General features: G+C 46.2%; 1 protein-coding gene across 1 annotated transcript in view; it reads right to left on the reverse strand.

Annotated features, from left to right (window-relative positions):
• Positions 1–718: 718 nt before the first annotated feature.
• LOC130681110 (synaptic vesicle membrane protein VAT-1 homolog-like) overlaps positions 719–24,137 on the reverse strand; it is a 100,989-nt gene continuing 77,570 nt past the window's right edge. The window contains 7 exon segments of the mRNA XM_057493305.1: positions 719–788; positions 6,673–6,817; positions 6,819–6,865; positions 10,473–10,528; positions 12,626–12,661; positions 12,664–12,728; positions 19,023–19,165. Of these exon segments, the coding sequence (XP_057349288.1) occupies positions 768–788; positions 6,673–6,817; positions 6,819–6,865; positions 10,473–10,528; positions 12,626–12,661; positions 12,664–12,728; positions 19,023–19,165 (513 nt within the window). The 3' untranslated portion in view covers positions 719–767.

The raw sequence follows: 24,137 nt of genomic DNA on the forward strand, positions 1-24,137 counted from the left end.
ACTCTCCCCACACCCAGGTGTGTCTCTAAGGAGCGTCTAACCCTTTAAAGGAGGTGCATGCCAGCCAGTTGCCACCTGCCATAGTTAAGTGGAATGTCCACGGTTTCTTCTTAAGTCTTTCTCTGAGTTCGAGTTTGGGCATCGGTTTCAGATGCTTGGCTTCATCCTCTCCAGACTTCCCAGGCTGGCGCTGGAGTTGAAGCCTGTAGCCTTTTTGAAACTGACAATCACACCCCCACTCAGCCTCGCCTCTTGGGTCATTCCACCTTCTCTGCTGCTGCTGTTCAACATTAATCTTCCTTTTATCAAGTCACCCTTTTGCTCTGACACAGATAAGGGTGCCTGGCAAGCTCAGCATCACATGATTTTTCCTTCATTTATTCTTTTAAGCAGACCTATCTCTGTATAAGTTTTGCGATGGCATACGATGAAAGATACCCATATAATTAAACCACGACTATTAACATGAAGATAAAAATGCAGGGGTCACATAATGAGGAATTAGGGGCACTTACATCAAATAAGTGAGTGCATTTGGATAGTGGTGTTCACAACGGTCCAGGTAAGGAGAGATCCACAGGGAAGGGCGTGGGTAACATAGTTTAGTAAAAGGCGAATCGCGCCAGGTTGCTGGGAGGCGAGCTTTTTCCTACCTTCAAACAGAAGGATGACATCGTCTCACCGACCAGCTTCAAGAGACTCCTGCCCAGATGAGAGCGTCTTGCATGTCTGCGTGGTCCCACAGGGGAACCTCTGGCCACGTGTGGCTACTGGCCTTTGAAACATGCCTGATAGAATTAGGGAACTGGATTTTTAATTTGACTTAATCTTAATTCACTAAAATTTAAATAGCCACATATGGCTAGTGCTATGCATATCACAGAGCTCAATCATAGATGTTTATGTAAATAATGTTATAGAACACTGTAGATAATGCCTTTAATAGAAGATATTATTTTATAATAAATTATATCAATTATTGTATTGTTAATTATAATTGTTTTATTAATATATGATCATTGTTCATTATTTTATTATATCACCAAGCTCTCCATGCAACCCTGTAGCAGTTTGCTGAGGCTACCATAATGAAAGCTCCCAGACCAGGAGGCTCAAACAGCAGAAGCCAACTTCCTCACAGTCTCCAGGCCAGAAGGCCAAGGCCAAGGGTCAGCAGGGCTGGTTCCATTCCGGGGCCTCTCCTGTGCCTGCAGGTGGCCATTTTTTCATGAGTCCTCACATGGATTTTCCCCTGTGCATCAGCAGTGTCTGTACATCCTAATTCTCCTCTTTTTTAGAGGGACACCACTCAGATTAAATCAGGGGCACCCATAGGCCTCATTTTAACTTCTTTAAAGGCCTTCTCTCTAAACACAATCACATTCTGAGGTCCTGAGGGTTGGGGCCTCAACAAATGAACATAGGAAGCCCATTTCCACTCAGAACAGGGCCCTCTGCATACTATTCAATGGCCGGTGGGAAAAGACACTGAATCGGAGGCCACGGCCACACAGCCCAGCTGTGGGCCTTCCCAGTATCATGCTTGGGACCAGGATGGGCTTCTGGGAATGGAAAGATCACATGGTGAATGCTCAGCCCCCCTCCCTCACCCACAATATCAACTCAGACTCCTGTGCTTGGCAGCAAAGCCCTCCAAGAATCGGCTCCATTGACCAGAACCAGCCTATTTCCTCTCCCGCTCAGCCAGTTGCCTCTGCTTTGTTAGGTCACTCCTGTCAGCCCTAACCCACCCCAGACTCGCTCCGACTTCGGGGATTTGGTTCGCACTGTCCCTCCTGCTTGTAATACCTTGTAATACCTTGTTTTATTTTTTTCACTCTGACTCTGTATCCTTCCAATCTCAACAAAGTCCCACCTTATGCTTGAAACCGCCTCTGGACATTCACTCTCACTTAATATCATTCTTTCTCATTTTCAAATCTGGTGGCACCTGAAAACAACACCCCATGACTGAACGCTAAGCTTCTCATTGTTTCATAGGTCTTAGTCTTGCTCAGAAACTAGATCATAATCTCCAGGGTCAGGAAACAAAGCCTATTCCTTCTGTAGACTTGACATCCTAAAATAGTACAGCACACAGCAGGTGCTCAATAATGTCACTGCTGCTTGGTTGACAAATATAAGTATTTTTTTGTCCCTTTCTCACTTCTGAACTGTTTGGAGAGATTAACTTTTTTCCATCTTAAAGTACAGTTGCACATTTAATATCTGGTAGCAAATCTGGGTCTGGGGCATATCCACTCTGCTTCATGTATTAAATTTACAATAAAGTCAGGACAGATGGCTAAAAAGATATATATCTTTTTATATCTCTGATATTATTAAATCTTCTAGTTGGAGGGCTCAGAGAGCCCAGGAAAGTTTTCTTTTAATCTCTATAGGCTTTATATTCTGTAGATGAAATTATAGAACTGGCCTGAAAAGCAGTTGGTGAAATCGTTTACCAAAGGGTAGGGGGAGGGAACATTATACTCCTCCTTCTGAGGGTCACAAGTTATAAACATGCTCAAGCTCTCCAAGCCCAGAAGAGCTGTGTGGGCCTGGCAGATAGCTGAGTTTGGCCCAACTGCAGTTCTGAACAGAGGCCTGTAAATATTTCAGAAGAGAACCCTCAGGAAGTTGGTGGGTGTTACCGAAGAGTGGCTGTGGATGTTCGTGTTGGCAAACAGGCAACAGTTGTCTGTCTCTGCCCTGTGGATTGACTCACCTGCTGTGGGACCTAGGATTCCTTTGTTTTCCTGGTGACTGTCTTAACCCATATGGCTTCTTTTAAACCACTAGTTCTCAACTAGGGGAGGTTTTCCCCCTCACCGCCACCCCCATTCCAAGTAGGGTGGCATTTGATAATGTCTAGACATACCTTATATTGTCACAGCTGATGGTGGAGATGCTCTAGGCTTCTCACAGGTAAAGTACAGAGATGCCACTAAACATACAACCATGCAGAGAAAGGATTAGTCAGCCACAACGTGAGTTGTGCCCAAGTTGTCTAAAGTAGTAATACCTTGTTTTAGTATAGCTTGTTCATTCATTCAACAAACACTTGACTGTCAAGCAGAAAATATTAAAGTGGTCATATCTTCCTGTATTCACCTACTTAATCAAGTATGCCTGTTTAATGAGCAGCTATTCTGTACCAAGTACTGGGATCTCGAGCAGCACATTCAAGGGCTTTCTTCATTTAGGTCTTACATTCCCCTGGAAGGGAGACAGAATCTAACCAAGTCAACCAACAGATGAACGAGATCATTTCAACCAGTGATAATGCAATGAAGAATATCCGGCAGGGTAAAGGGAGAGCAAATGACCCGGGCAGACGTGGCTGTTGGGGATGCTACCTTCAGGAGGGGCCTTGGGGGGGCCTCTCTCTATTGGTGGCATGGAAGCTGAGACATGCATGAGAAGCAAGCAGCTCTGTGACACTCTAGAGGAGTGTGCAAACTAGAGGAAGCAACAGGTTCAAAAGCCCAAGACAGGAAAGCCTTGGGTGGGTGCCAGGAACAGAGATGCGTGCCACAGAAGCTGGGATAGCGGAGGTGAGGTGGGGGGAGTGAGGCCGGTGAGAGGGCGGGAGTTAAGACTGGGCAGGGCTGCACCAGGCAGGGAAAGGCATGTAGACGCCGTTTCAGGGCAGTGTTAGGCTGTGGGAGGATTTAAGCAGGGTGGAGGCGACCTGGGCAAGGCGGTGATGAGCCCACTAGGGCAGCTGGGCAGAGAGTGCCCTGTGGGGTCAGGCAGGAGGGGGGACGTCCAGCTCCGGCTACACTGCCATGAGCAGAGATGAAAGGAAGTGGGTGAACTGGGGAAGTGTTTGGAATGAAGTCCCCGGACTCACTTGCATCTGACCCCTTACTCAGTCAGCCACGGCTGCCGGCTGCAGCTGCCCCATCCCTGGTCTCTGTGGGTCCTGAGAACCTCTGGTCTGCGTCCTCAGCTGAGCCACACTGACGTGCCCTTGGCTGCCTTACGTGTCTCAGCTGCAGCTGGCCAGGTCCCCCTCTACTCAGAGCTGAGCTTAGTTTAGTGCCCCCTCCCATCTGGATTGAAATCTGGACATTGGACTTCTGCAGCTGGAGCCTGGAACCATGCCTGACAATTTCTGCTGCTTCCCTGGAGGGTGACACCCTTGGGACCACCATGTGGCATCCCTGACCCTGCAGCAGCCTCTCATGGGAACTTAGACGTCTGTCTGGCCTCTGCGGACCCGGAGGCTCTGCGCACCACTCCTTCCTTTGCTCACAGTAATCCCTGGGAAGGGGCCACGTCACTGTCCCTCGCCTCCACCAAGATCTCTCTCTCCTCGTCCCTTTGCTCTTGAGCGTCTCTCTGCCTCGATGCTCTTTTTCCAGTGTTTTGCCTCTTTCATGTCCCAGCTCAGTGACACCTGCCGTTCTGTAAATTCTAAAGTCACTGTACCGCATGCATTCTCAGTGGGAATGACACCCCCTCAAATGGGTAAAGACTGGTTCTTGGAGGATGGAAAAAATCATAAATAAATCTGCAAGCAGATATATAAAGATATATATACAAGACATAGATGGATGATATGTAGGTAGAGTGATAGATATACACAGATGGCATACTTCTGTTTCATAGAGGGGTTTGATTAGGGGGGGAAGTCTGTCTCCCTGGGGAGTAATAATGAAAAGGAGATTGCAAACTGCCTGCCCCTCCCCTTACTTGCCAACATATTCCCTTATTTAATTCCTTCCAGGAACTTACTACAATTGGCAAATACCCTGCTTATTTTTGTTCTCATCAGTATTTGCTGCCCCTTGCAGCCTTCTGAATGTAAGCCCCACGAACCCAGGCCAGGTGACCCTCTGTTCACCGCTGTACCCCAGCACCTGCGCAGTCTAGGCACACAGAAGTTAGTCAACACGTATTTGCTGATACTCAATTACCTCTATGACCAGGGAATGATTTCAAATACTAGAAGAAGGACCCACTAGCCCAACTGGACCCCTCTTGGATTTCAACCCCTCACTTAAATATTACCAGGTCTGTTGGGTCCTTTTTAACACAGGGTTTAAGGATAAGCCTCCCCATCTGCCCCACAGCCGCATTAATCTCTCAGCCTTGGTCTTGACTATTCCGTGTTCCCTTTTCCCTGACCACTTAGAACCCGGTAACCATGCAGTCCAGCCTGTCTCTGCACCACTGAGGTACCACAGTGAATACGATATGGATATCTGACTCATTAAATCAGCATTTTCAAGAAGAGCATTACAATAGGCTACCCATCTTGGAAATTACTCAGCAGAGGGAATGCATGATTATGTGATTCAGTTTAGCAATGACCTGATCCCGGTGAGCATCTGCAATAGAAAAAGAGACCCTAAGAAAGCAAACCAAAATGTTCACAATGTTGACCATCTCTGGAATGTGGGCTTGCAGTTCATTTTCTCCCTGTGTTCTTGGTTAATTTAGGACTTCCCTACAAGGAGCGTGTGTTTCTTTTATCATAATAAACAAAGGTTTTCGATGGTTGGGTTTTTTAAAGACCATGACACCGCAGTCTCAGGTATAGATACAGGCGTACTCTGGGTCCATAGATGCAGGACCAGTCCTAATAGGTTACAGGGTGACCCCACAACATTTGGGGGGGATTTCTGTATGTATTGAAGCTTTTGGACTTTGGCAATCCTGCTGTTTAGGCAAACAGCCCCAGCTTTCTTGACAGGACAATACCGACCATCCGCTGCACAGAAGTTCCTCAGCTTTTTCAAAGGTGTCCCTGCCTCCCAGAAGTACAAAAAAGCACTTGTACTGTAAGGTGCTCACCGCACAGAATGCAGAAACCAGCCAAGCAAACAAAAAGGATATTCCACGTATTTTAAAGTACTTCCCAGGGGCATCCTGGCTCCCTGAAGCTGACATCATGAAATCCTGACACAAGAAGATTTCTTAAGGAAACGCCTCTTGAAACCTACGCCCCAGCCCTTCATTTCCTCCTCGCAGGGCTGCCGTGACTGGCTTCCCAAGAGCTCAAAGTGTCCTTTGTCCTGAAGGGCTTTCTAGACCCTGGCTGCTCCTGTGGTGCCGGAAACCAGTAATACATCCAGTTCCCGCTTCGCTGTCCTTCAAGGTTCCATTAGGGGTTCTTGATTTTTTTGTGATCGAGAAATGCTTTCAAATACAAGAACTCCTGGCAGATCAGTGAACAAAAAGACTCAGTGCAATACTAGATCCGGCGATTCATTCATAATTACAGTGCCCGTGGGGCAGCTGGCCAGCGAGGCCGCACGGAGGCGCCGAGCATCTGGGTTTAGACCGGTTCCAGCCATGAGCCACTGTCGGCCCTGACCTGGATCTCATATACCCACAAGGTGACCGAAACGGCTCTGTAGCAATGTTCACACTCCCGTGTAGCCGAAGTGAACTGTATTGGACACACCCACTAGAATTTGCTGGCCCGCTTGGGAAGGGTTCAAGGCAAAAATGGTATATTGAGGCGCATGGCTGGAGAACCATCACAGACCTTAGGTGTTTCTTACATCCACTCTCCTATAGGACAGGGACTCTTAGGACTCTCATTTAAAACAGACAAACCTGGAGAATAGTTATTTGCTAAAAGACTGTATCTGGCTGCCCAGGTCTGCCTAGACGGAAAAGAAGAGATTATTTGCTGGGGAAAAACGCCATGCTCACCTCCTCCAGGGCCCACATGGAATCCACCACGGGCTTGGTCTTCTTCTGGTTGTAGAGCCCGATGAGCTTGTCCACCACTCCTCGAATGAGGCCTGCACGGCCCTGTTTGAAGAGCAGATTTACAAGGGAAAACCCCGCGATGACTGTTCTCTTCGTACCGCTTGATGGGGTTCACTTTCTCAACCTGCCACCCCTGGAAGGAGAGAGGGTGCCACGTTACAAGGACTCGAGGCCAGGCCGGGTTTGTTGCGCTGCAGGGTGAACAGGGCTGCAGTGACCAGGTTCCCGCTGGCCACGTGGCAGCTCTAACTGCTGACGCATCTTCCTAAGCATCCATTTGGCCAGGCACTACTGTGAGCGCACGGTGATGCTTATGAGAAGAATCTAGGTGGGAACAACTACGAGGCCTTATGTCACTGGAACATGAAGGCATATGATGAGTGTCACCATCAGCTGTAGGGCTGAATGCTGGCTTGACAGCACGCTCCCTGTTACTGGCTGTGATTCATTTTTCTCAGCTGCATACGGTGGCAGGATATTGCCTCCGAGGTGTCCTGGGAGGATTGAGTGTAAAGCGTTAGGCTTAGTGAATGGTGGTGGTGGTGGTGACAGGGTCGGTGAAGGGGGCAGAGTGGCAGAGAAGTTCCAGAGTGTGGCGGCGACTCGGTGGGAGTGACGCTTCTGACTACAGGAGCGGGTTTTCTAGCGGGGAGTGGCGGCAAGCCTGCAAAGGTGGGTAGGAGTCCGTCAGATGAAGCAGAGAGAGGCAGGGTAAGGGAAGAGGGAGCAGCACGGCAGGGCCACCAGGCCCTCGTATCAGTGCTTCTCACCTGGGGGACGTTGGACCCCCCATGGGACATATGGTAATGTTGGGGGCCTTCTTTTGCTGAGATGCCCGGAGGGAAAATCAATGGCATCTAGTGGGTAGAAGCCAGAGATGCTCCTAAACATCCTACACGCACAGGAAAGCCCCTCACACAAAGAATTATCCAGCCCCAAATGTCACTAGCCCCAAAGTGCTAGGTGGGACACACTTAAGTAGCAAAGATGGCTGCTCTTTCTAGTCTCTCATCTCCCACAAGAAAGTAAGTAGGTAATCCATTAACAAACTACAGAAATGGTTATTTAACTGCTTTGTTCTGATTTAATGCATTTCCTTGGGTGCAGGTTAGAATTTAGGAATTCAAAGTTCCAGTTTCTAGAGGGTTCTAAGAGGTGAAATGGTTAGTATCAGCTTAATGTAGAAGGCAAAGAGGAATGTGATGGTCATTTGTGAATATTTATAATATTTACACTTTTACTTTATTTGTATCTTGCTATTTCCCAGGATTGGGAGACTCACAAAAGTAAAAGATCTTGACATATTTTTAAGTGGGAAAATTGTATCGTTAGCAAAATATGTGTGAGAAAGGTTGAAAACAGGAGTAAGTTTCATGCACAAATTCTTTACCAGTGTACATTTCCCCACAGCCTGGAGGCTGGGGAGACATGGATTTGGCCATGAATGGCTTATGCAAAAGCAAAGGTAGGGAAATGGTTAATAACTTGATTCACAGGGTGTCTGCAATCAATGCTCGTGAAAGGAATGCTTGCTGAACCCATGATTGCTGCCCAATTGTGGTTAAGTGAGTTCAAGAGCTGAATGCCTGGTCTTGAAATCCCAGTTCTGCTACTTACTAGCTGTGCAACTTTAGGCAAATAAGGTATCCTTTCTGTGCACAGTTTCCCTTCTGTACCTCATGGGGTTGTCATGAGGAATAAATGTGTTAATACATGCAGAGTATTTAGAACAGTGTCTGACATAGAGTAGGTTCTCTCTCAAAATAAAATTGTTATATTATCATCTTAAGTTGGAAGAAATGTTTTGATTTTGTGAGTAAGAGCTCTGAATTTGGAGTCAGAATCTCTCTAAACATTAACTTCACCTGTTATTATCACCATCACTATGGTCTAAAAGCAAGTGGCATGTTTGACAAAGAGTTTAACAAGCTCTACAAGTTTTAAGGTGGAACATGGTTAAGGGAGACATTCCTGTGTGATGCCAAATATGTCTTTAATCTCTAAGCCTTTTTCCAATGGATAAAAGGAAGTACCTTTCTAGAACCTTCCAGAGCAAAGTCACCATTCCACTCCTTGGCATGCCCTATCTTCAGCTGACTTCTAACTGACCAGCCAATAAACGGACCAGGCCTCTGAAAGGCAACACTGTTCACTCTTGACCTCCAAGTATACATAAAGCATCCTGGAAACCGGGACTCCCTCTTCAGCCCGGAGAACCTCAGCCTCCTTCCTGGCTGTTCCGTGAGCGCCCTCATGGAACCTGGGCACGCTGCAATTACTTCATTAACACTGTGTGTTGTGACTGTGCATTTAGGGGAGGAAGGGAAAACACTTCTTACAACTGTATTTAAATAGGGACCAATCTGGTTACCCACAGCAGGCTGTCAGCATCACGTTAATCACAGCCACAGCAATGAAACAGCTGTGAGCGGCGCAAAGCCCGTCTCCAGGGAACACGCTCCTGATGGCAGGGAACACGCTCCTGACGGCATCCTTCCTTAGATTCTGTTCTTGCTCCCTTGCAGATTCTGTACTTGGGCTGATCCTTGACCTGAACTTCAAAGTTCAAATGCAAAGGCAGGTCCTCTAATTCTTGTCACAGGGTAGGGAGCACTAATCATTCCAGAATCAGGGAATGCCTGGGGGGTGATGCTTTTGGCAGTCAGTGTTGGCAATGAGGGGGCATATGGACACCCTAAGAATAAATTCCATACCCATTCCTATGGCCTTCCCTGGCCACCCTATTCACAATGCCTCCATCCTGTTGTTCACTATTTCAGAGCCCATTTCTATCCCTTGCAGAGGTTTTATGACTATTTATATTCGTCTTATTAATATGTTCTACTTATTTCCGTTTGTTTCCCTCATTAGATATAAGTTACAGGGGGTCTAAAATGTACCCATTTCATTGACTGTCATACCCTGGTGTCTGGCACATGCCACAAACAGTAGGTGCTCAGAAGATGCTTGTGAAGCAAGTGAATCAATCAGTGTCGCGCTGGCTGCTTTAGGAGGCTGAGAGGAGACAAGACAAAAGCAAGCTCTTATGAGAAGCAGCGATCCCCTGTTGTGGGGGTGGGGGTAAGAACTGAAGTTCAAGCCCCAACTGGTTTAATTCTAGCAAGTGTTGCTCTCGGTGGGAATGTAGATCTGAGTAGGTTCCTAGTGGGGTGAATGCCCAGAGATGTTACCTCTCATTGCAGACAACATAACCACTGTGTTCAAAGCATGATTATTTACACTAGGGATTCACAAACTTGCTTTTGCCCAAAAATCACCCCAAGAGGTAGCTAAAATTGTAAGATCCCATTTGTATCTCCACTTCAGAAGTATGGAGATAAAGAGAAATTTCAAGTATCCCCAGAAACCTGGGCAGAAAGTAGCCAAACCAAATGGTCAGTCTTTCCAGGGAGCACATAAAATGCACCAATACTAAGTTTATTTTTGACCAATGATTAAAAACACCAACACTTAAGTCATCTCTGTTAAAATGAAAAGGAAGCTTTCTTGAGTTTATCTGACAATCTCTGTGCTTCATTTAGACAAAAGCAACCCAAGTGTATATACAGTCTTGCCCATGTGTAGTGAGAAGGGAAGGAATGCGGGTTTTACTGAAAATGGATGGTGTAGATGAGGGACAAACATGATTTAGTTCATCGGGTCAAATCCTTGGATGGGAGAGCTCACAACATGCAAATCACTGCATGACCAGAGCACGGTCGACGTGCGCAGATACTTACTGATTTTGCAAAGCTAAAGAAGCTCTTGGTCTCTCCAGTCACCAAATTGGATGAACCTGCAAATGAAAGATTCCCAAGTCAAGCTATTGCTAATGAAAATCAGTATCTTTTGCTACACATGGAAGAATGGCAGTTCTTTGGTCAAGAACTTGAAAATAAATGTAATCCAGCCTTGGAAGAAAAAGGGAAATGGATGGGTGGCGTCCAGTTGACTTAATTTTAGCCAAGTGTCACTGGCTCAAAGGGGAGGTGATATTTCTCAAGGTGATCATGTCATTACTTTGGAAACAGGTATGTTGCAAAACTGTAGGTGATGTAGGTCATAATAAAATGATGAGTTGCTGAAATGGTTGGTTCTGTTCTTCAAGACTAAGAAGTGAATCCCTGCGTGATTCTCCTTTATGATTTGAATTTGATTCCTTGAGAAGTGAGGAGGTTGGACTCTGACTGGAACTGGGTACTTGCGTGATATGAGAGGTAGGGCTGAGCTAGAATTTAGATGGATGGAAAAAATAGGGTACAGAAGAGTAGGTGAGGGTGAAACAGGTTCAGAAGCCAAGGAAATGGTGTAACCAACATACTAGTTCCAAAGAGGTCTAGGCATAAAGGTGAAAACCACTTGAAGCAAATGTGTGAGAAACAGATTTGCTAATGGAAACAACAGTGTTCAGAAGGCAGATGAAAGGTAGAGTTGGGAAAGATCCCTAAGGTGCTTTTACAAAGAGAAAAGACCCCTTCGTGGGATTCCTGGAGGTGAGAGGGATGAGAGAGCTTTTAACACATCAGATACCATATTGGTGCCCTTTCAAGGAGTTTCCTGCCTTTCCCTAAAGATTGGGAGCAAGTCCTTCTCAGAGAACTGTTATTTAGTGAAAATACAATGTCTTAAACTTAATTATTTGGCCTGTGTTAAAAAGTTAGTTAATTGCTCCTCCTGCTTTTATGGGGTAACTGCCACCAAACATTACGGTACCAGACTTTGATTACTTAGCAATCAAGAATGATTGTAATCTATTAGGTACTTATGAGGTGATCTAGTTGTATTCTGCCGATATGATAACTGGTAAATAAGTAAGGATGAATCAATTATCCATCTGCATTTGACTCACATGTTAGCCACATCCGGTATCCATCCCTACATTGTGCCTTGACATTCATAGATTCTTTTAGCAATAGCAGTGATTTTAAAATTATGTATCCACCTGCAAAGACTATGAAATGTGTGGCCACTATTGAGAATCCCAGAACATTTCAGCAGTGGGAAGCTTATTCCTTCTACCTGCCATAAAGATGATGACAAAAAGATGCTGGACCATCTGTACTTCTCAAATATCTTTTGTAAGCTTCTCAGCTTATAGCAAGGAAATGAGTATTTTTTTCCTGAGTTGTACAGAGCTAAGGCTTAATTTTCTATTGTACCTGCAGGGGACAGAGGTGCCAAAAATCTGAAACATCATATAATCTTAGTATCACTCAGCTTTAGAATGTGACATCTTGCTTCAGATATGCTTTTTTTTACTTGATGACGACTAATGTGTGCATGCGTGTGACAGAAGAGAAGAGGGAGAGGAAGCTCTGGAACCTCATTCTGCCGGAGAAAACCTTTCATAAGCCCCCTAAATCCAAGAGCGTATAAGTGGCTGCAAAAGCAGATGTGCGCGCCCACCATCCAGGGCTTCTTTCTTGACTGAGACATACAGGAGTAGGTCAAAGGGAGGAGGGTCTGCACTTTGCACCTTCATCTCCAGGACTAAAGAACCTCCCTGAAAATCCTCGTATCTCAGCCGCTCCTCCCCATCCAACTGTGAGTCCTTCATTCCTTCATTTTGAACCTCCTTTGAAGCCACTAATATTTCCCATCAGCACCTTCTGTAGTCAAGTCCCAGCTCAGTAACTACACTGGCTTGGCCTTGCTCTGTCCTGCTTAGAATGAGGAGTACTCATGGGGGTAACAGGGGAGTAGGCACATATGTTACTCTAATAAATGAAAATAACAGCAATAGTAATATTATAGAAAACATGTAAAAATTAAATCCCCCAATCTCATTATCACAACATATCAACATATTTCATTTTCCAGAGCCTTCATCTGTAAGCACACGTGCAGTGTCCCCTGTCACTGGCCATGTCCCCTGCTTCTCTTGAGCACTTGCCATATAGAATGTAGGTTCCCAGTGGTTTGAGAAGCTGAGACCTTTCCCAGTGTTGTCCCCACAGAGGCAATCCAAAACAACGTCCACTCCTTCAGCAGAAATTCTAGATGGTGTGAACACAAAGAAAAATTCTGTTACCTGTCAGGGTCCAAACTGTCATTCCCTTTCCCTCCTTGTGTCCTGTCGTTCACTCCCAGAATCACAGTGAGAGCTCTCAGAATTGCAATAAAGAGGGCCAGAGTCCAAGAAGTAGATTTACCCTCCCGGGTACAACTATAATAATTTCTCAGGGTTGGAGACGGCTCAGAATCTGGCTGGTGGCTGATAATTAGGAATCAGCCTCCGGTTGAGAGAACAAGCTTGGGCGTCAGTCAGTTTGAATTGCTGTCTAGCCATTTCACTCAACTTCAGAGCCTTCGTTTCCGCCTTTGTGAAGTGGAACGAGCAAGTTGCTTTGTCAAGAATGAAATGAGGTGACAAATGAAATGCTTGGCCTACTGCCAGCCACATAACCATCACACCGAAAGTCAACTCCACAGGCATGTTCGGGGAACCAGAGCCAGGCTCTGTCCAAGGTGCTGAAGAGAGAGCAGCAAACATAACCAACAAGTTCCCTGTCTTCATGGGGCTCCTGATTTAGTAGGGCCCAGCTTTTTATTGCTCTCCATCTCCCTCCTCAGTGAAGCTAAAAGGCATGTTAATTTAACTTGCAAACTTCTATTCAGCAAAATAAATAGAAGTCCTCAAGTCAAGTCTGAAATCCAGCCCGGTACAAAGGCCCATCAGAAATGATCAGCTTAGCTTCTACCTACTAGAGCTCTTATCTGCCTGTGCGTCCTTTCAAGTCCTACCTGTAAATTCAGAACTAGGGAATTGGGCCAGTGGATCTCAAACATAAGTGTGCACTGGAATCTCATGGGGGGATCACTAAAACACTGACTGCAATTTGCTCTCCCTTCCCTGCTCTCCCTAGCTTCTGATTGAGTTGATCCTGTGCGAGGCCAAAGGATTTGCATTTCTAGTACGTTTCCAAGAGAAGCTGATGCTGTTGATTCTGGCTCCACACTTGACAACAACTGGTCTAAGCCAGTTACTCAGGAGCCAAACTAGCATGCAAACTAGCTTTTTTAAATTAATATTTAATTTTTTCACTAAATATTTACCACTGGCACTTCACTAGGCACTGGAGGATATAGTGGTGAGCCCACACAGACTTGATTTCTCCCCTTTTGGAACTTACGTTTGGCAGACATTAACCAATAATTACACATTGAAATTGAAAGGCGTCTAGTGCCATAAATACACTATGAGACTGTGTAAATCTAGAATTTGCCTTATAAGGCCTGCCATAGAAGGGATCCCTGGGGAAGTGGAAAGTAGAGGATTTGTCCAGGTAGGATGGCAGGAATAGTGTTCCAGGAAGGAGGAACACATGTGTAAAGGGCCTTTGGTGGGAGGATGCTGATGAGCAGGAAGACTGGGAAGCAGTCAGTTTGGCTGGAGTAAAGAAAATGAGAGGGAGCTTGCTGTCAGGTTAGGCCAAAGAGGTGGGAGGTGCAGTACACAGCCTTTGGTGGTGGGTTATCGTCTGGTACTTCACAACCAGTGACTGGGTCTCCACCTTTAGTCATGGGCTGAGTAACTATACTCCTGTTTTCCTAATCTCTACCAGGCCCTTTTAATGCCAAGTCTGTTTACTCCTATGGAAATAGGACCTTGCTCTGCTTCTACTAACCAGCCCTCCTAGACCATCAAGTCTTCTCTCTGAACTCCATTTCCCTAAGACTTCTCTCCTAGCCTGCAGGATGCCCACCTGTGCTCAGGAGAAGCCTTCCAAATTCTAGGCTGTGCACACTTTCCAGGGCACCCCCGAAGGACCTGCCCGTCCTAACTGCCCACTCCTCGCCTGGTGCTCCTCATATCTACATTCTACTTGTGAGTCCACATTTTCTTGCACAAACTGCCCATCATACCGCCTCCATTAGCTGCTTACCTGGTCTTGGTAGCTATCCTGTGGACTCTGGTTCTGTAGCAATGCAGGGCAGGCCACAGCCAGGGTAACTTGTAAGCTCCTGTCCACTTCCCCATCCTCACTTCCCACTAACTGCTCAAGGCATTTTGACTTTCTAGTTATCCCTAAAACCTTTCTACCTCAGGGCCTTCGCATGTGCTATAGTCTCTGCCTGAACAGCTTTTCCCCAGTTTTCCTTAAGAGCTGATTTTTTTTCCCCTTTCAGGTCTCACTCATGTGTGACTTCCCCAGACAAGTTGTAACTAACAACCCCACCTGAAGTGGCAGCCTCCACCTCCAAAGTATCTCTTTCAGCTTCCTTTATGCTTCAGCATCTATACTCATGTCTATCATGAGTTGTAGTTATTATCTATCATGGCTGTAATCACTCTACTTACTTGTTTACTTATTTATGGACTGTCTCTTCCACCAAAATGTAAGTCCCATGACCTAGGGGCCATGTTTATGCTGCTTACTGTAGTATCTTCAGCCTTTATCTTGCTGGCATAGTAACTGATTGGATGAATGAAGGAGTAAATGAATGAAAAGTGAATGGATGCAAGGGAATGAAGAAAGCATTTGAAGACTGGTGTTCCGGTCTCTATATGTATGCTTCCTTCAAAGGAAACACATTTTCTGAGTTCTGCTGCACCCCAGGCATTTCATAATTAGTCCTCACAACAAGTCTGTGAGGCAGGCGTTTTAACAATTTTTTGAAGAAGAAATGGAGGTTCTCAGATGCAGTGCGTTGCCCAGGCCTGTGTAACTGGTACGCCTGAAATTCAAACCTCGGTCTAGGTTAACTCCCAAGTGGGTGGCCCTTCCGGTATTCTGAACTTACCACTTCAGGAATCTTCAAGCCAGTGTAATTATGGAAGCATTGCTCTAGCAAACAGCAGTCTGTTTAATTCAGTCTTTGAAGAATTCTGACTTAAATTTCATCTTTTAAATATTTATCCTAAAAAATAAATAAATAAATAAATAAATAAAATATTTATCCTGAGCTAGTCCATATTATTTCAAATAGAGATGCCAAGAGATATGCTTTGCCAGCACTTTTAGAGCTGAATCAGGTAAGATACCCTTTGAACATGAACAGGGCTTGTGAAAGAAGCCACCAATTTGCTCCTTGCCTGCCTGCTGTCATTGCATCCTTTTGAAGGATGAGGATGCTTGATCTGTTAGCTTCCTTGGAGGTTAGAAATGCCCCTCAGGTCTCAGGTAGGAGGTGGGAAACTGAAGTGCTCCACCCCCACTCAGTCAGCACAAGGCCAATCAATGCTCACACTGAATGGGACTGGCTGGTCCATTTGAAATGCTCCAGGCCCCGTAAGGAGCCTTGGGGTGGGGCCTCCCTCAACCACACTCACACTGAGGGACACTTTAGCAGTTCTTTGAATGGGATAGTCATGAAAACCACAAGCAGAGCTAGGTAGCTCATCAGAAGCACGGGGTCATCCTCATTTCTCAGCACCCCCCACCAATATTTGGGAGTGTCCACTCCACTCCACTCCATTCCTCTATTTCGATTCCCTTTTCTCTGAGAACTCATCTGTGCCATAGCTTTAACCATCACTTCCAAGCTCGCAACAGGGAGTGAGGCGATTTCAGAGCATCCAGCACAGTTCCCGGCACACAGTAGGCTTCTCACAGATGACTGAACATAGCACCCCCCATACAACAGGCTTTTCAAAGGGTGCTGAGCATGGTGCCTGGCTCTCCTTAGTATTTGTTGACTGTTGACGGCCCCACACGTACCTGGCCCTGCCCCCCTCTTGAAAATCCTTTCTGGTTCACCTTCTCTCTGTTCTCTCCAGGTGATGAGGCATTCATTAATTTTCACTGATTCTCAGTTTCTTTGTAGGTACAGTGAGGAATGTGCACCTTGTAGGACTGTCTGAGGTGCACATGCAATGCCCTACACATGGTGCTCAGCAGAATGAGAGGCCAGGCTAGCAAGGCCTGGCGCTGCCACCCGCCTGGCCCCTGCCCACCTACCTGGCCTGGGGTTCGCCCCCTTCTCCCTCTACCTTCTGCAAACAGTCCCATCGGAAAATGCCTCAGCACTCTCTCTGGTGTGGCTCTCCTCTTTATGTTTAAAGACCTTACAGTGTGCAGATGCACATGATTCAAGGCTTCGAACTCTTCTGCTTGGTTTCAAGCACAGTCACCCCTCCTTCCCAGAGAAGGGCCACGTGATGTCAAGGTTGGGTCCATATTATAAACATTTCCCCTTTACTGTGCCTGAGTCAAGGCCGAGAACATGTTCAGAAGAACCTTACCAACTGACTGGCTTATAGAAGAATTTTCCTCTCAAGAAATGGTATGGTAATTGTTTTTTTCTAGTTTATCACACCCAAGATAGTGTAACAATACCTGTGATCAAAAAATAAAGAAGACTCACTCTGTATTCCACTCCCACTGCATACTAGTGGCTGGATCTTTCCCCCTCTCCTTTCATTTTATGTCCTTATGTACCAAGAATTTATACAAAGCTGTGATCACAGTGTAGCTAGAATTTGGCACTCTGCCTTTTCACTCAATATGCTACCAGGGGCATTTTTTTTCATTTTCTGACAGAGTCTTCATAATTATCATTTATCAATCAAAAAACTCCACTGTGTGGGTGTAGCATAATCTACTGAACTGTTTCCCTTTTCTTGATAATGGGGGCTGGTTCTGAATTTTTGTTATTACAGACAGTGCTACAATTCACCCTGTCAGCTTCTGCTCAGCACTACAGGGATGCAGAAGCCGTGCTGAGCTCTGCAATGGGCAACGTGTGCCTGTTGCTTTGATCTCCTTTTGGATTCTTTCCTGAGGGAAGGATTAGTGCAACAGAGGGCATAAACATATTTGCAGCTTCCCAGTCATTTTTGGTCTAATCCCAGGGTCTCTGCTTAGACGCACAGGAGCTTTTGGAAGCCACATTTGAAAGAAGGTGGTGGTGAGGTGGGTCTCAGATGCTGTTACCCTTTGCTTTTCTGACATCAGCATTCATCATGGATTGAAAGGCTAGAGGCAGCAGACCAAGGACAGGAGGAACAGGGGATGGAGGCGCTGCATGGACAATGGGAGGACAGGAGTGTCCTGCTTATGAATGGTCACTTTTTCAGAAGAGCAGCCGCCTCTCACTGTCCCCTCTCACTGCTTCGCACATGCTCCCACCTCCAGCGGCACTGGGCTCCTTCCGGATCCTCCACACTGCAGCTGCGAGATGCAGGCTGCCCGAGGGCTCGGAAGGCAGGCAAAGGTCTACCCTGGAAGACCTGAAAATATGCCTGCAATCTCCAGACATCTGAGACACGGCTGGTGAACTTGTAATATCTAGCTTCAAAGCTCTCTTTTCACATCCCACAGTCAGTACTGGGGCAACCTTAAATTTTTTGCAAATATCTACCTTCAAATTTAAAGGCAGATCTGAAAATATAGACCATCAGAAGATTCTCCAAGAAATGTCCCAAGCGTCCCCTAATCTGGTCTGAATCTATCACCTCAAACAACCACATCCTCTAGTCCTTTAAGTTTTCATCTTATTGTGTGATTTGGAGAGAGTCGTTTCTTTATTATGATGCTCGGTGGACAACTTAATTCCCTCACACCTTACAGCTCAGGGCTGGAAAATGAAAATAAGCAAACAGTGGCTCTGGGACATCTCCGAATTCCCTCAGGGGCCCCGAGTGAAGCAGAACCCGAGAGTCAGCCTCATGCCCTGAGCAGCAGCAGGGTGGCACACACAGATCACCCGAAAACAGGGTGGCAGCTGGGTTTTCCATCTGATTCCCTGTGTTGACATACACGTGGCCGTGATCCATGGCTTTGGGATCCCAGGTGGAATAGGGATTGGGTTTAAACCAGGGTCCCCCTCTGCTAGCCCCCGACAGCAGCCAGCTGCCTGCTCTCCCGGCCTGCAGCCCTTCCCACCTCCCATTCCTTCTCTACACACCACCAGTGACTGTTCAAAACCCAAAGCTGGTTGGGTCACTAGTTTGGTCCCTCAGTGGCTCTCAGTCACAGCCAGGTTGGAATCTACATTTCCTTGGGTTGTTATGTGAATGACTGAGAAATAAGCCTCTCTGTGCTAAGGTAGTGTTATAGCAGCTGTCATAATCTAGCTTCGTGAGTTATTGGACTGCTCTGTCCCTTGGTTTTATCCTCTCCAAAACAGGGATAACAGGGTTTTTCAGGCAGGCAAAGGTCTATCTTTTGAGAGAAGTACATGAGCTAATACATGCGAAGTGTTCATCACAGAGCTAGGAAAGCCAGGCCCCCAACATATATGTTTCCTGTTATTACTATTATTATTGTTGTCATCCCCCCTCTAAATGGGTGCTACTGCTCTGTAGGAGAGGAAAGAGCAAGGACCACCCGGGAGCAAACCCTTGCCTTTTCACTTCTTGCACATAGTCTGCATTTCTGTCACAGAGGTGGGTCACAGAGTCTTTGATGGCTTCATGCCTGAAAGTGGAAGCCATTCCAAAGATAGTCACGTTGGGGATAGTGGAGCACAGCTGAGCCACAGCCTGGCCCTGGAAGTGAAACACAATAGGGAAGTCACACAGGAGTGCTACCACCCGACCACCAGGCTTGCTGGGTGGAGAGCGGGATTTCTCAACCTTTGCCACTCTTCACCTTTTGTAGCTCAGTCTTTGTTGTAGGAGCTGAACTGTGCATTGATGTCTAGCAGCATCCTAGCCTCCACCTACCAGGTGCCAGTAGCAACCCGCAGTTTGTGACAAGTAAAAATGTCTCCAGACATTTCAAAACATCCCCTGGGAGACAAAAATCTCCCTCAGTTGCAAACCACTAGTGTAGAGGAAAGTGAGTGTGAGCTAGCGAAGCCGAGCACCAAGATAACAACTCATGTAACCACACTGAGCCTCGGTTCCTCATCTATAAATTAGCAATAAAGGTACCTCCTCCTTAGGGGGGCCTAAGGGAATATCTTAGTTTGGGTCCCTGAGAAACAGACCCTGAGGCAAGGATCTGAGAGTGCTTTATTTGGAATATGATTGCAGGAAATGCCAGGATACCAAGATAGAAAAAGATGGCAGCCATTATAGGCTTTTTATCAAGTCCATACCCACCAGGGGTTCCTACAACTCAATCCCTCTGGGGAACTCCATGAGCAAGGGCACAAATATCCATGTTATCCCAACCAAGTGGTGAGGAAGCTGGAGTATTTATCCACCAGATGTCCATCCGATGTAGGTTGAGCGTTGCTTCTGTGGCAGTCTTTCTTGTGCACATCTGGCTCATCCTCATGGGCCAAGAAAGCTCCCGCAGCTGGACAGAAGCCCTAAGTAAGCAACCTTCAGCAGGCTGGGCTAAGTGCAGAGAAGATACGGTATGGCTGACAGCCTCTGCTACAGGGGTTACAGGAGGCATATGTAACACAGGTCAAGCACTTGACACAAAACGTGGCATTTCATAGGTACTCTATAAATCTTAATCATCTGTACCCTCTGGCGGGTTATCATAGCCAGGGCTGAGATGCCCAGTTACATGTCCAGATACAAAGGAAATGCCAATGGATGAGGTTTAAATGTTAAATGGTCTAAGAGACATCACAGATGCAGTTAGGAATGGGTGGTTTTTCCATATCCTTTTTCAACATGGTCACAAATTTACGTCATTCGACAAAATCCTGTGATCATGTGCATTCAGAAACCTTGTTAGACCCAATTTGCTGATAATTAAGCTGCATTCCCAAAGCATGTACTATGTCTTTCCAGTGCTCCATCTACCATCTTAAGGAGGCAGAAATTATTAAGGAGGGAAATTATTCTGCCAAAGTCAGCTGGGGCATTAGCTTCTGCCTATCACCTTATGTACATGTCTTCACGTTGGTGGACTAAGTCAGGTTGGCAGGTCAATTTCTGGAAACGTCTCTTCCCCACAGTCACAATTAAATCAGCAATTAAAGGCAATGCTGAAAGAGTCACAGAATCTCAGAGCTGGAAGATTATCCAGTTGCCCCCTTCCCATCACTGTTTTATAGATGAGGAAAAGGGGACTCAGAAAGGGTAAGGTGACCCAGGTCTTCAGAGGCAGATCTGAGATTCAAACAAGGTCCCCTGACTTCCGGTTGTTGCCATTTTCTGTTAGGCCGTACTGTCTGCTTACTTTGACATTTTAAGATAAGCAGACTTTTAAGTTGCTGCCTAAAATAGACATGTTACTGACAGGCTCACTTGGAGGTCAACATTTCAGAACATGGCATGAACCTAAGACTCCAGAGAGGCTATAGTTCTCTGTTCTAAGAATAGCTTTGATATTTGCTTAATATTTCTATCCCCTGATTATGGAGAATAAAGAAGGGACTATCCTTCCTAGTGGGTATAAATACCAGCATCAATGCAGCAATCCTCTGAAATTCAACAGGGCTTGAGCTAACCTTGTTAGTACTGGGATGGGAGATTAGAACCAGTGCCAGTATCTGTGTAGTCCGTCCTGCCCTCTGTCTTAAGGAAATATAACCTTTATCCACCGGACTAGTTTTCAAACTCCTATTGTGTACAGTCACACTGCTGTAGATGCTGGAGTGTCAGAAATGATGACACACCTTAATCCATCTCCAGTGCCAAGCCCCCCACACGGAGGCCAGACTTGTGTATTGAACTACCATTTGGGTATCTGTTGGCAAGCCTATCCAAAAACAACACTCATCCAAAATGAAACTCATGGCTATCGGCACATTACTTCACAGACTGGGTGGTTTAAACAACAGAAAGGTACTGTCCATGGTTCTGGAGGCTGGGAGTGTAAAGCCAAGATGTCAGCAGTGCTGTTTCCTTCCGGTGGCTGTGAAGGTGGGGGCCGATGCGGCTTCTTGGCTTCACAGACCATTTTCTCCCTGGGGCTCTTTCCGTGGTCTTCCCTCTACGCCAGCCTGTGTCCAAATTTCCTTTCTTATGAGGACACCAGGCTACTGAATCAGGGCCCCCTCAATGACCTCATTTTAACTCGATTACCTCTGTGAAGGCCCTACCTCCAAATAAGGTGGCATTCCGAGGTACTGGGGGTTAGGACTTCAACAGTGAACTGAGGGGACTCTTACTGTATTTCCTGCTTCAGTGGGTGGAACCACACCGGTCATCCTAAAGCCAGGAACCTGGCGGTCACCCTGACCCCTCTGTCTTTGTCCTCCCACATCCAGCTAGCTAGTGTGTCGTTCCCTCTCGGCATCTCTGTCACCTCTCAGTCTGATGATCAAACTTCCTTCCCTGGCTCAGGACAGTGCCCTTCAAACGGGCCTGGCTATGTCCCTGTGCACTTCACACCGCGGGCACAGTGAGGCTCCTTAATACAACACTGAGCGTTTCACTGCTTGTTTCAAAGGATCCCTGTCATGGCTCTCAGAATGAAGTGCACACCCTTCAGTTGTTCCCAGGCTAGCCCTCCAGATCTAGCCCTGTGGGCCTCTTTACCCTGAGATCCTTTCACTTGGCCGGTATCACAGAACTTGAGCCACCGCTGACTGATACGCCATGACCCCGGCCCTGTGCCGCCCTCTTTCCGTGGCGCCCGCAGAACAAGCCGTTAGCTCTAGTTTCCTGAGGAAGGAGCTGAGGTTTGCAGAGTCAGGCACCTGGCCCAAGGCCACAGGGTAAGATAGAGCAGACCTTGGTCAGCTGAGCTCCGTGCTCACAGCCAAGTGGCCTCGAGTGACAGAGCAGATCCCCTGGGCACTTGTCTCACTATGCGGCGTGTAATTCCATATGTATTCTAAGATCGTGGCGGGACCATAGATCTAATGCATCCAGGGGCTGACGGCAGTAGATGCTCAGTATTTGCCATCAGGACCGCTATGAATACAGCTGCTACTTTTCTTGGTGTTTTATCCTATCAGCAGGAGCACATCTGCAGTCCCCCCTCCTGAATGTGTCCCACTGCGTGAGCATCAGCGCTGGTTTTCTCCGTGCCTTTCCCCTCCACAGCAGGCCCATATTCCACTCTCTTCTTCACGTCCTTCCCGCTTCCCTGCAGACATCTCCTTTTTTAGAAATCCTTCCCAGTGTCCCAGGCAAAGTCACTTGGCTGCTTTTGTGGATCTGTGGGTCTGTGGCTCCTTCCTCCAGGACAGAAGCCCCACAGCCTTCTGAGGTGGCCAACTGCCCCATCTGTGAGCCCCACGAGGTCACGGCCAAGGCCTCATCTGGCTCCACACCCCAGTGCCCAGGGCAGAGCCCGGCACATAACAGGAGTTTGGTGAAACTTGCTGAATGGATGCTTGAGAAACTCGGAGAGTGGGATATAATGGGGGATCCCCCTTATCATTTTGCAGATTTCCATGTTCACTAGTATTACAGAGTGGGAATAAAGCATGGATTTATGTAACATATGTAGTATCTGACCTAAGCAGAACTTTACCATTTCCATTTTAAAGAGAAAGATACATGTGGTAGTGAAATAACATGATATAAATAACTGGGTTATTTTTATATCTATATTATTATAAAATATATGCACATACTATATATCATATAAATCATATATCATTAGAACAATGTATAATTATATGTAAATGTATAATTAGTGTATATAAACAAATGCATATTTAGTATAATTAGTGTATATAAACAAATGCATATACAATTCAGAATAGCATATTATATTTCACTTATATATTGGTATACCAATAAAATTGTTATATATGCATATATAATATGTAATTCTTGTAATTAGCATAGACAAGTGTTATGCATATAATATATAATTTATATTGCTATATAAAAACAGGAGGAAAACACAAGTTCGGTACATATCTGTTTGCAGCAGCTGCTCCCCTTTTAGTTCTCTATTAATTCACTCAGGCAATGAGAGGCCCTTGCAAGATCCTTAATGATTTTTGTAAGTAAATAATGCTTAACGTTCTGTATTTAAGCAAAAAAGTGCTTTCCCTCACCATTTGTAGAAAATCTTTACTCTCCCTATTCCAACTCCCAAGGTGAGTACAGGATCACCATCTAATATGTCCCTGTTTCTCCCCCATGCCTAGCAAATTGTGCAGACTCAATAAACATTTGTGGAAGACAGAATTAATCTTCAATAAAAAGGATTTGCAATTTACCTGCGGACCTAAAACATGAAATGAACAAGGTGACCCATCCTCCAGCAAGCCCAGCAAATGGAGATCTGCACGTACTTGCAACTGATTTTCCTCTCCCTCTGTAGAATGTGAGCATTCTGCAGCAGGCCTGGGCTTCGCTTCCCTGTGGCTACCAGCACGGCAAGAAGAGAGGCTGTGGTCCTTTTGTCTCACCACGGGCCAGGTACTGTGCTAAATTGCTTCATTACATCCTTAAAACACTCTTAGAGTAAATACGATTGGTTCCTTTTACACCTGAAAATGCGAACTCAGAGGAGGGAAGCAACTTGTCCAAGGCTCTGCGGCTTGGAAGTAATAAAGCTGGGCATCCAACTCAGGTTTGCCCGGTCCCAAGGCCACTCTGCTAGTAGCTGTCTTACCCATCCAGCTAAGCATTCAAGTTGCTGACT

Source organism: Manis pentadactyla, chromosome 15, assembly GCF_030020395.1.
Source record: "Manis pentadactyla isolate mManPen7 chromosome 15, mManPen7.hap1, whole genome shotgun sequence".
Classification (NCBI taxonomy): domain Eukaryota; kingdom Metazoa; phylum Chordata; class Mammalia; order Pholidota; family Manidae; genus Manis; species Manis pentadactyla.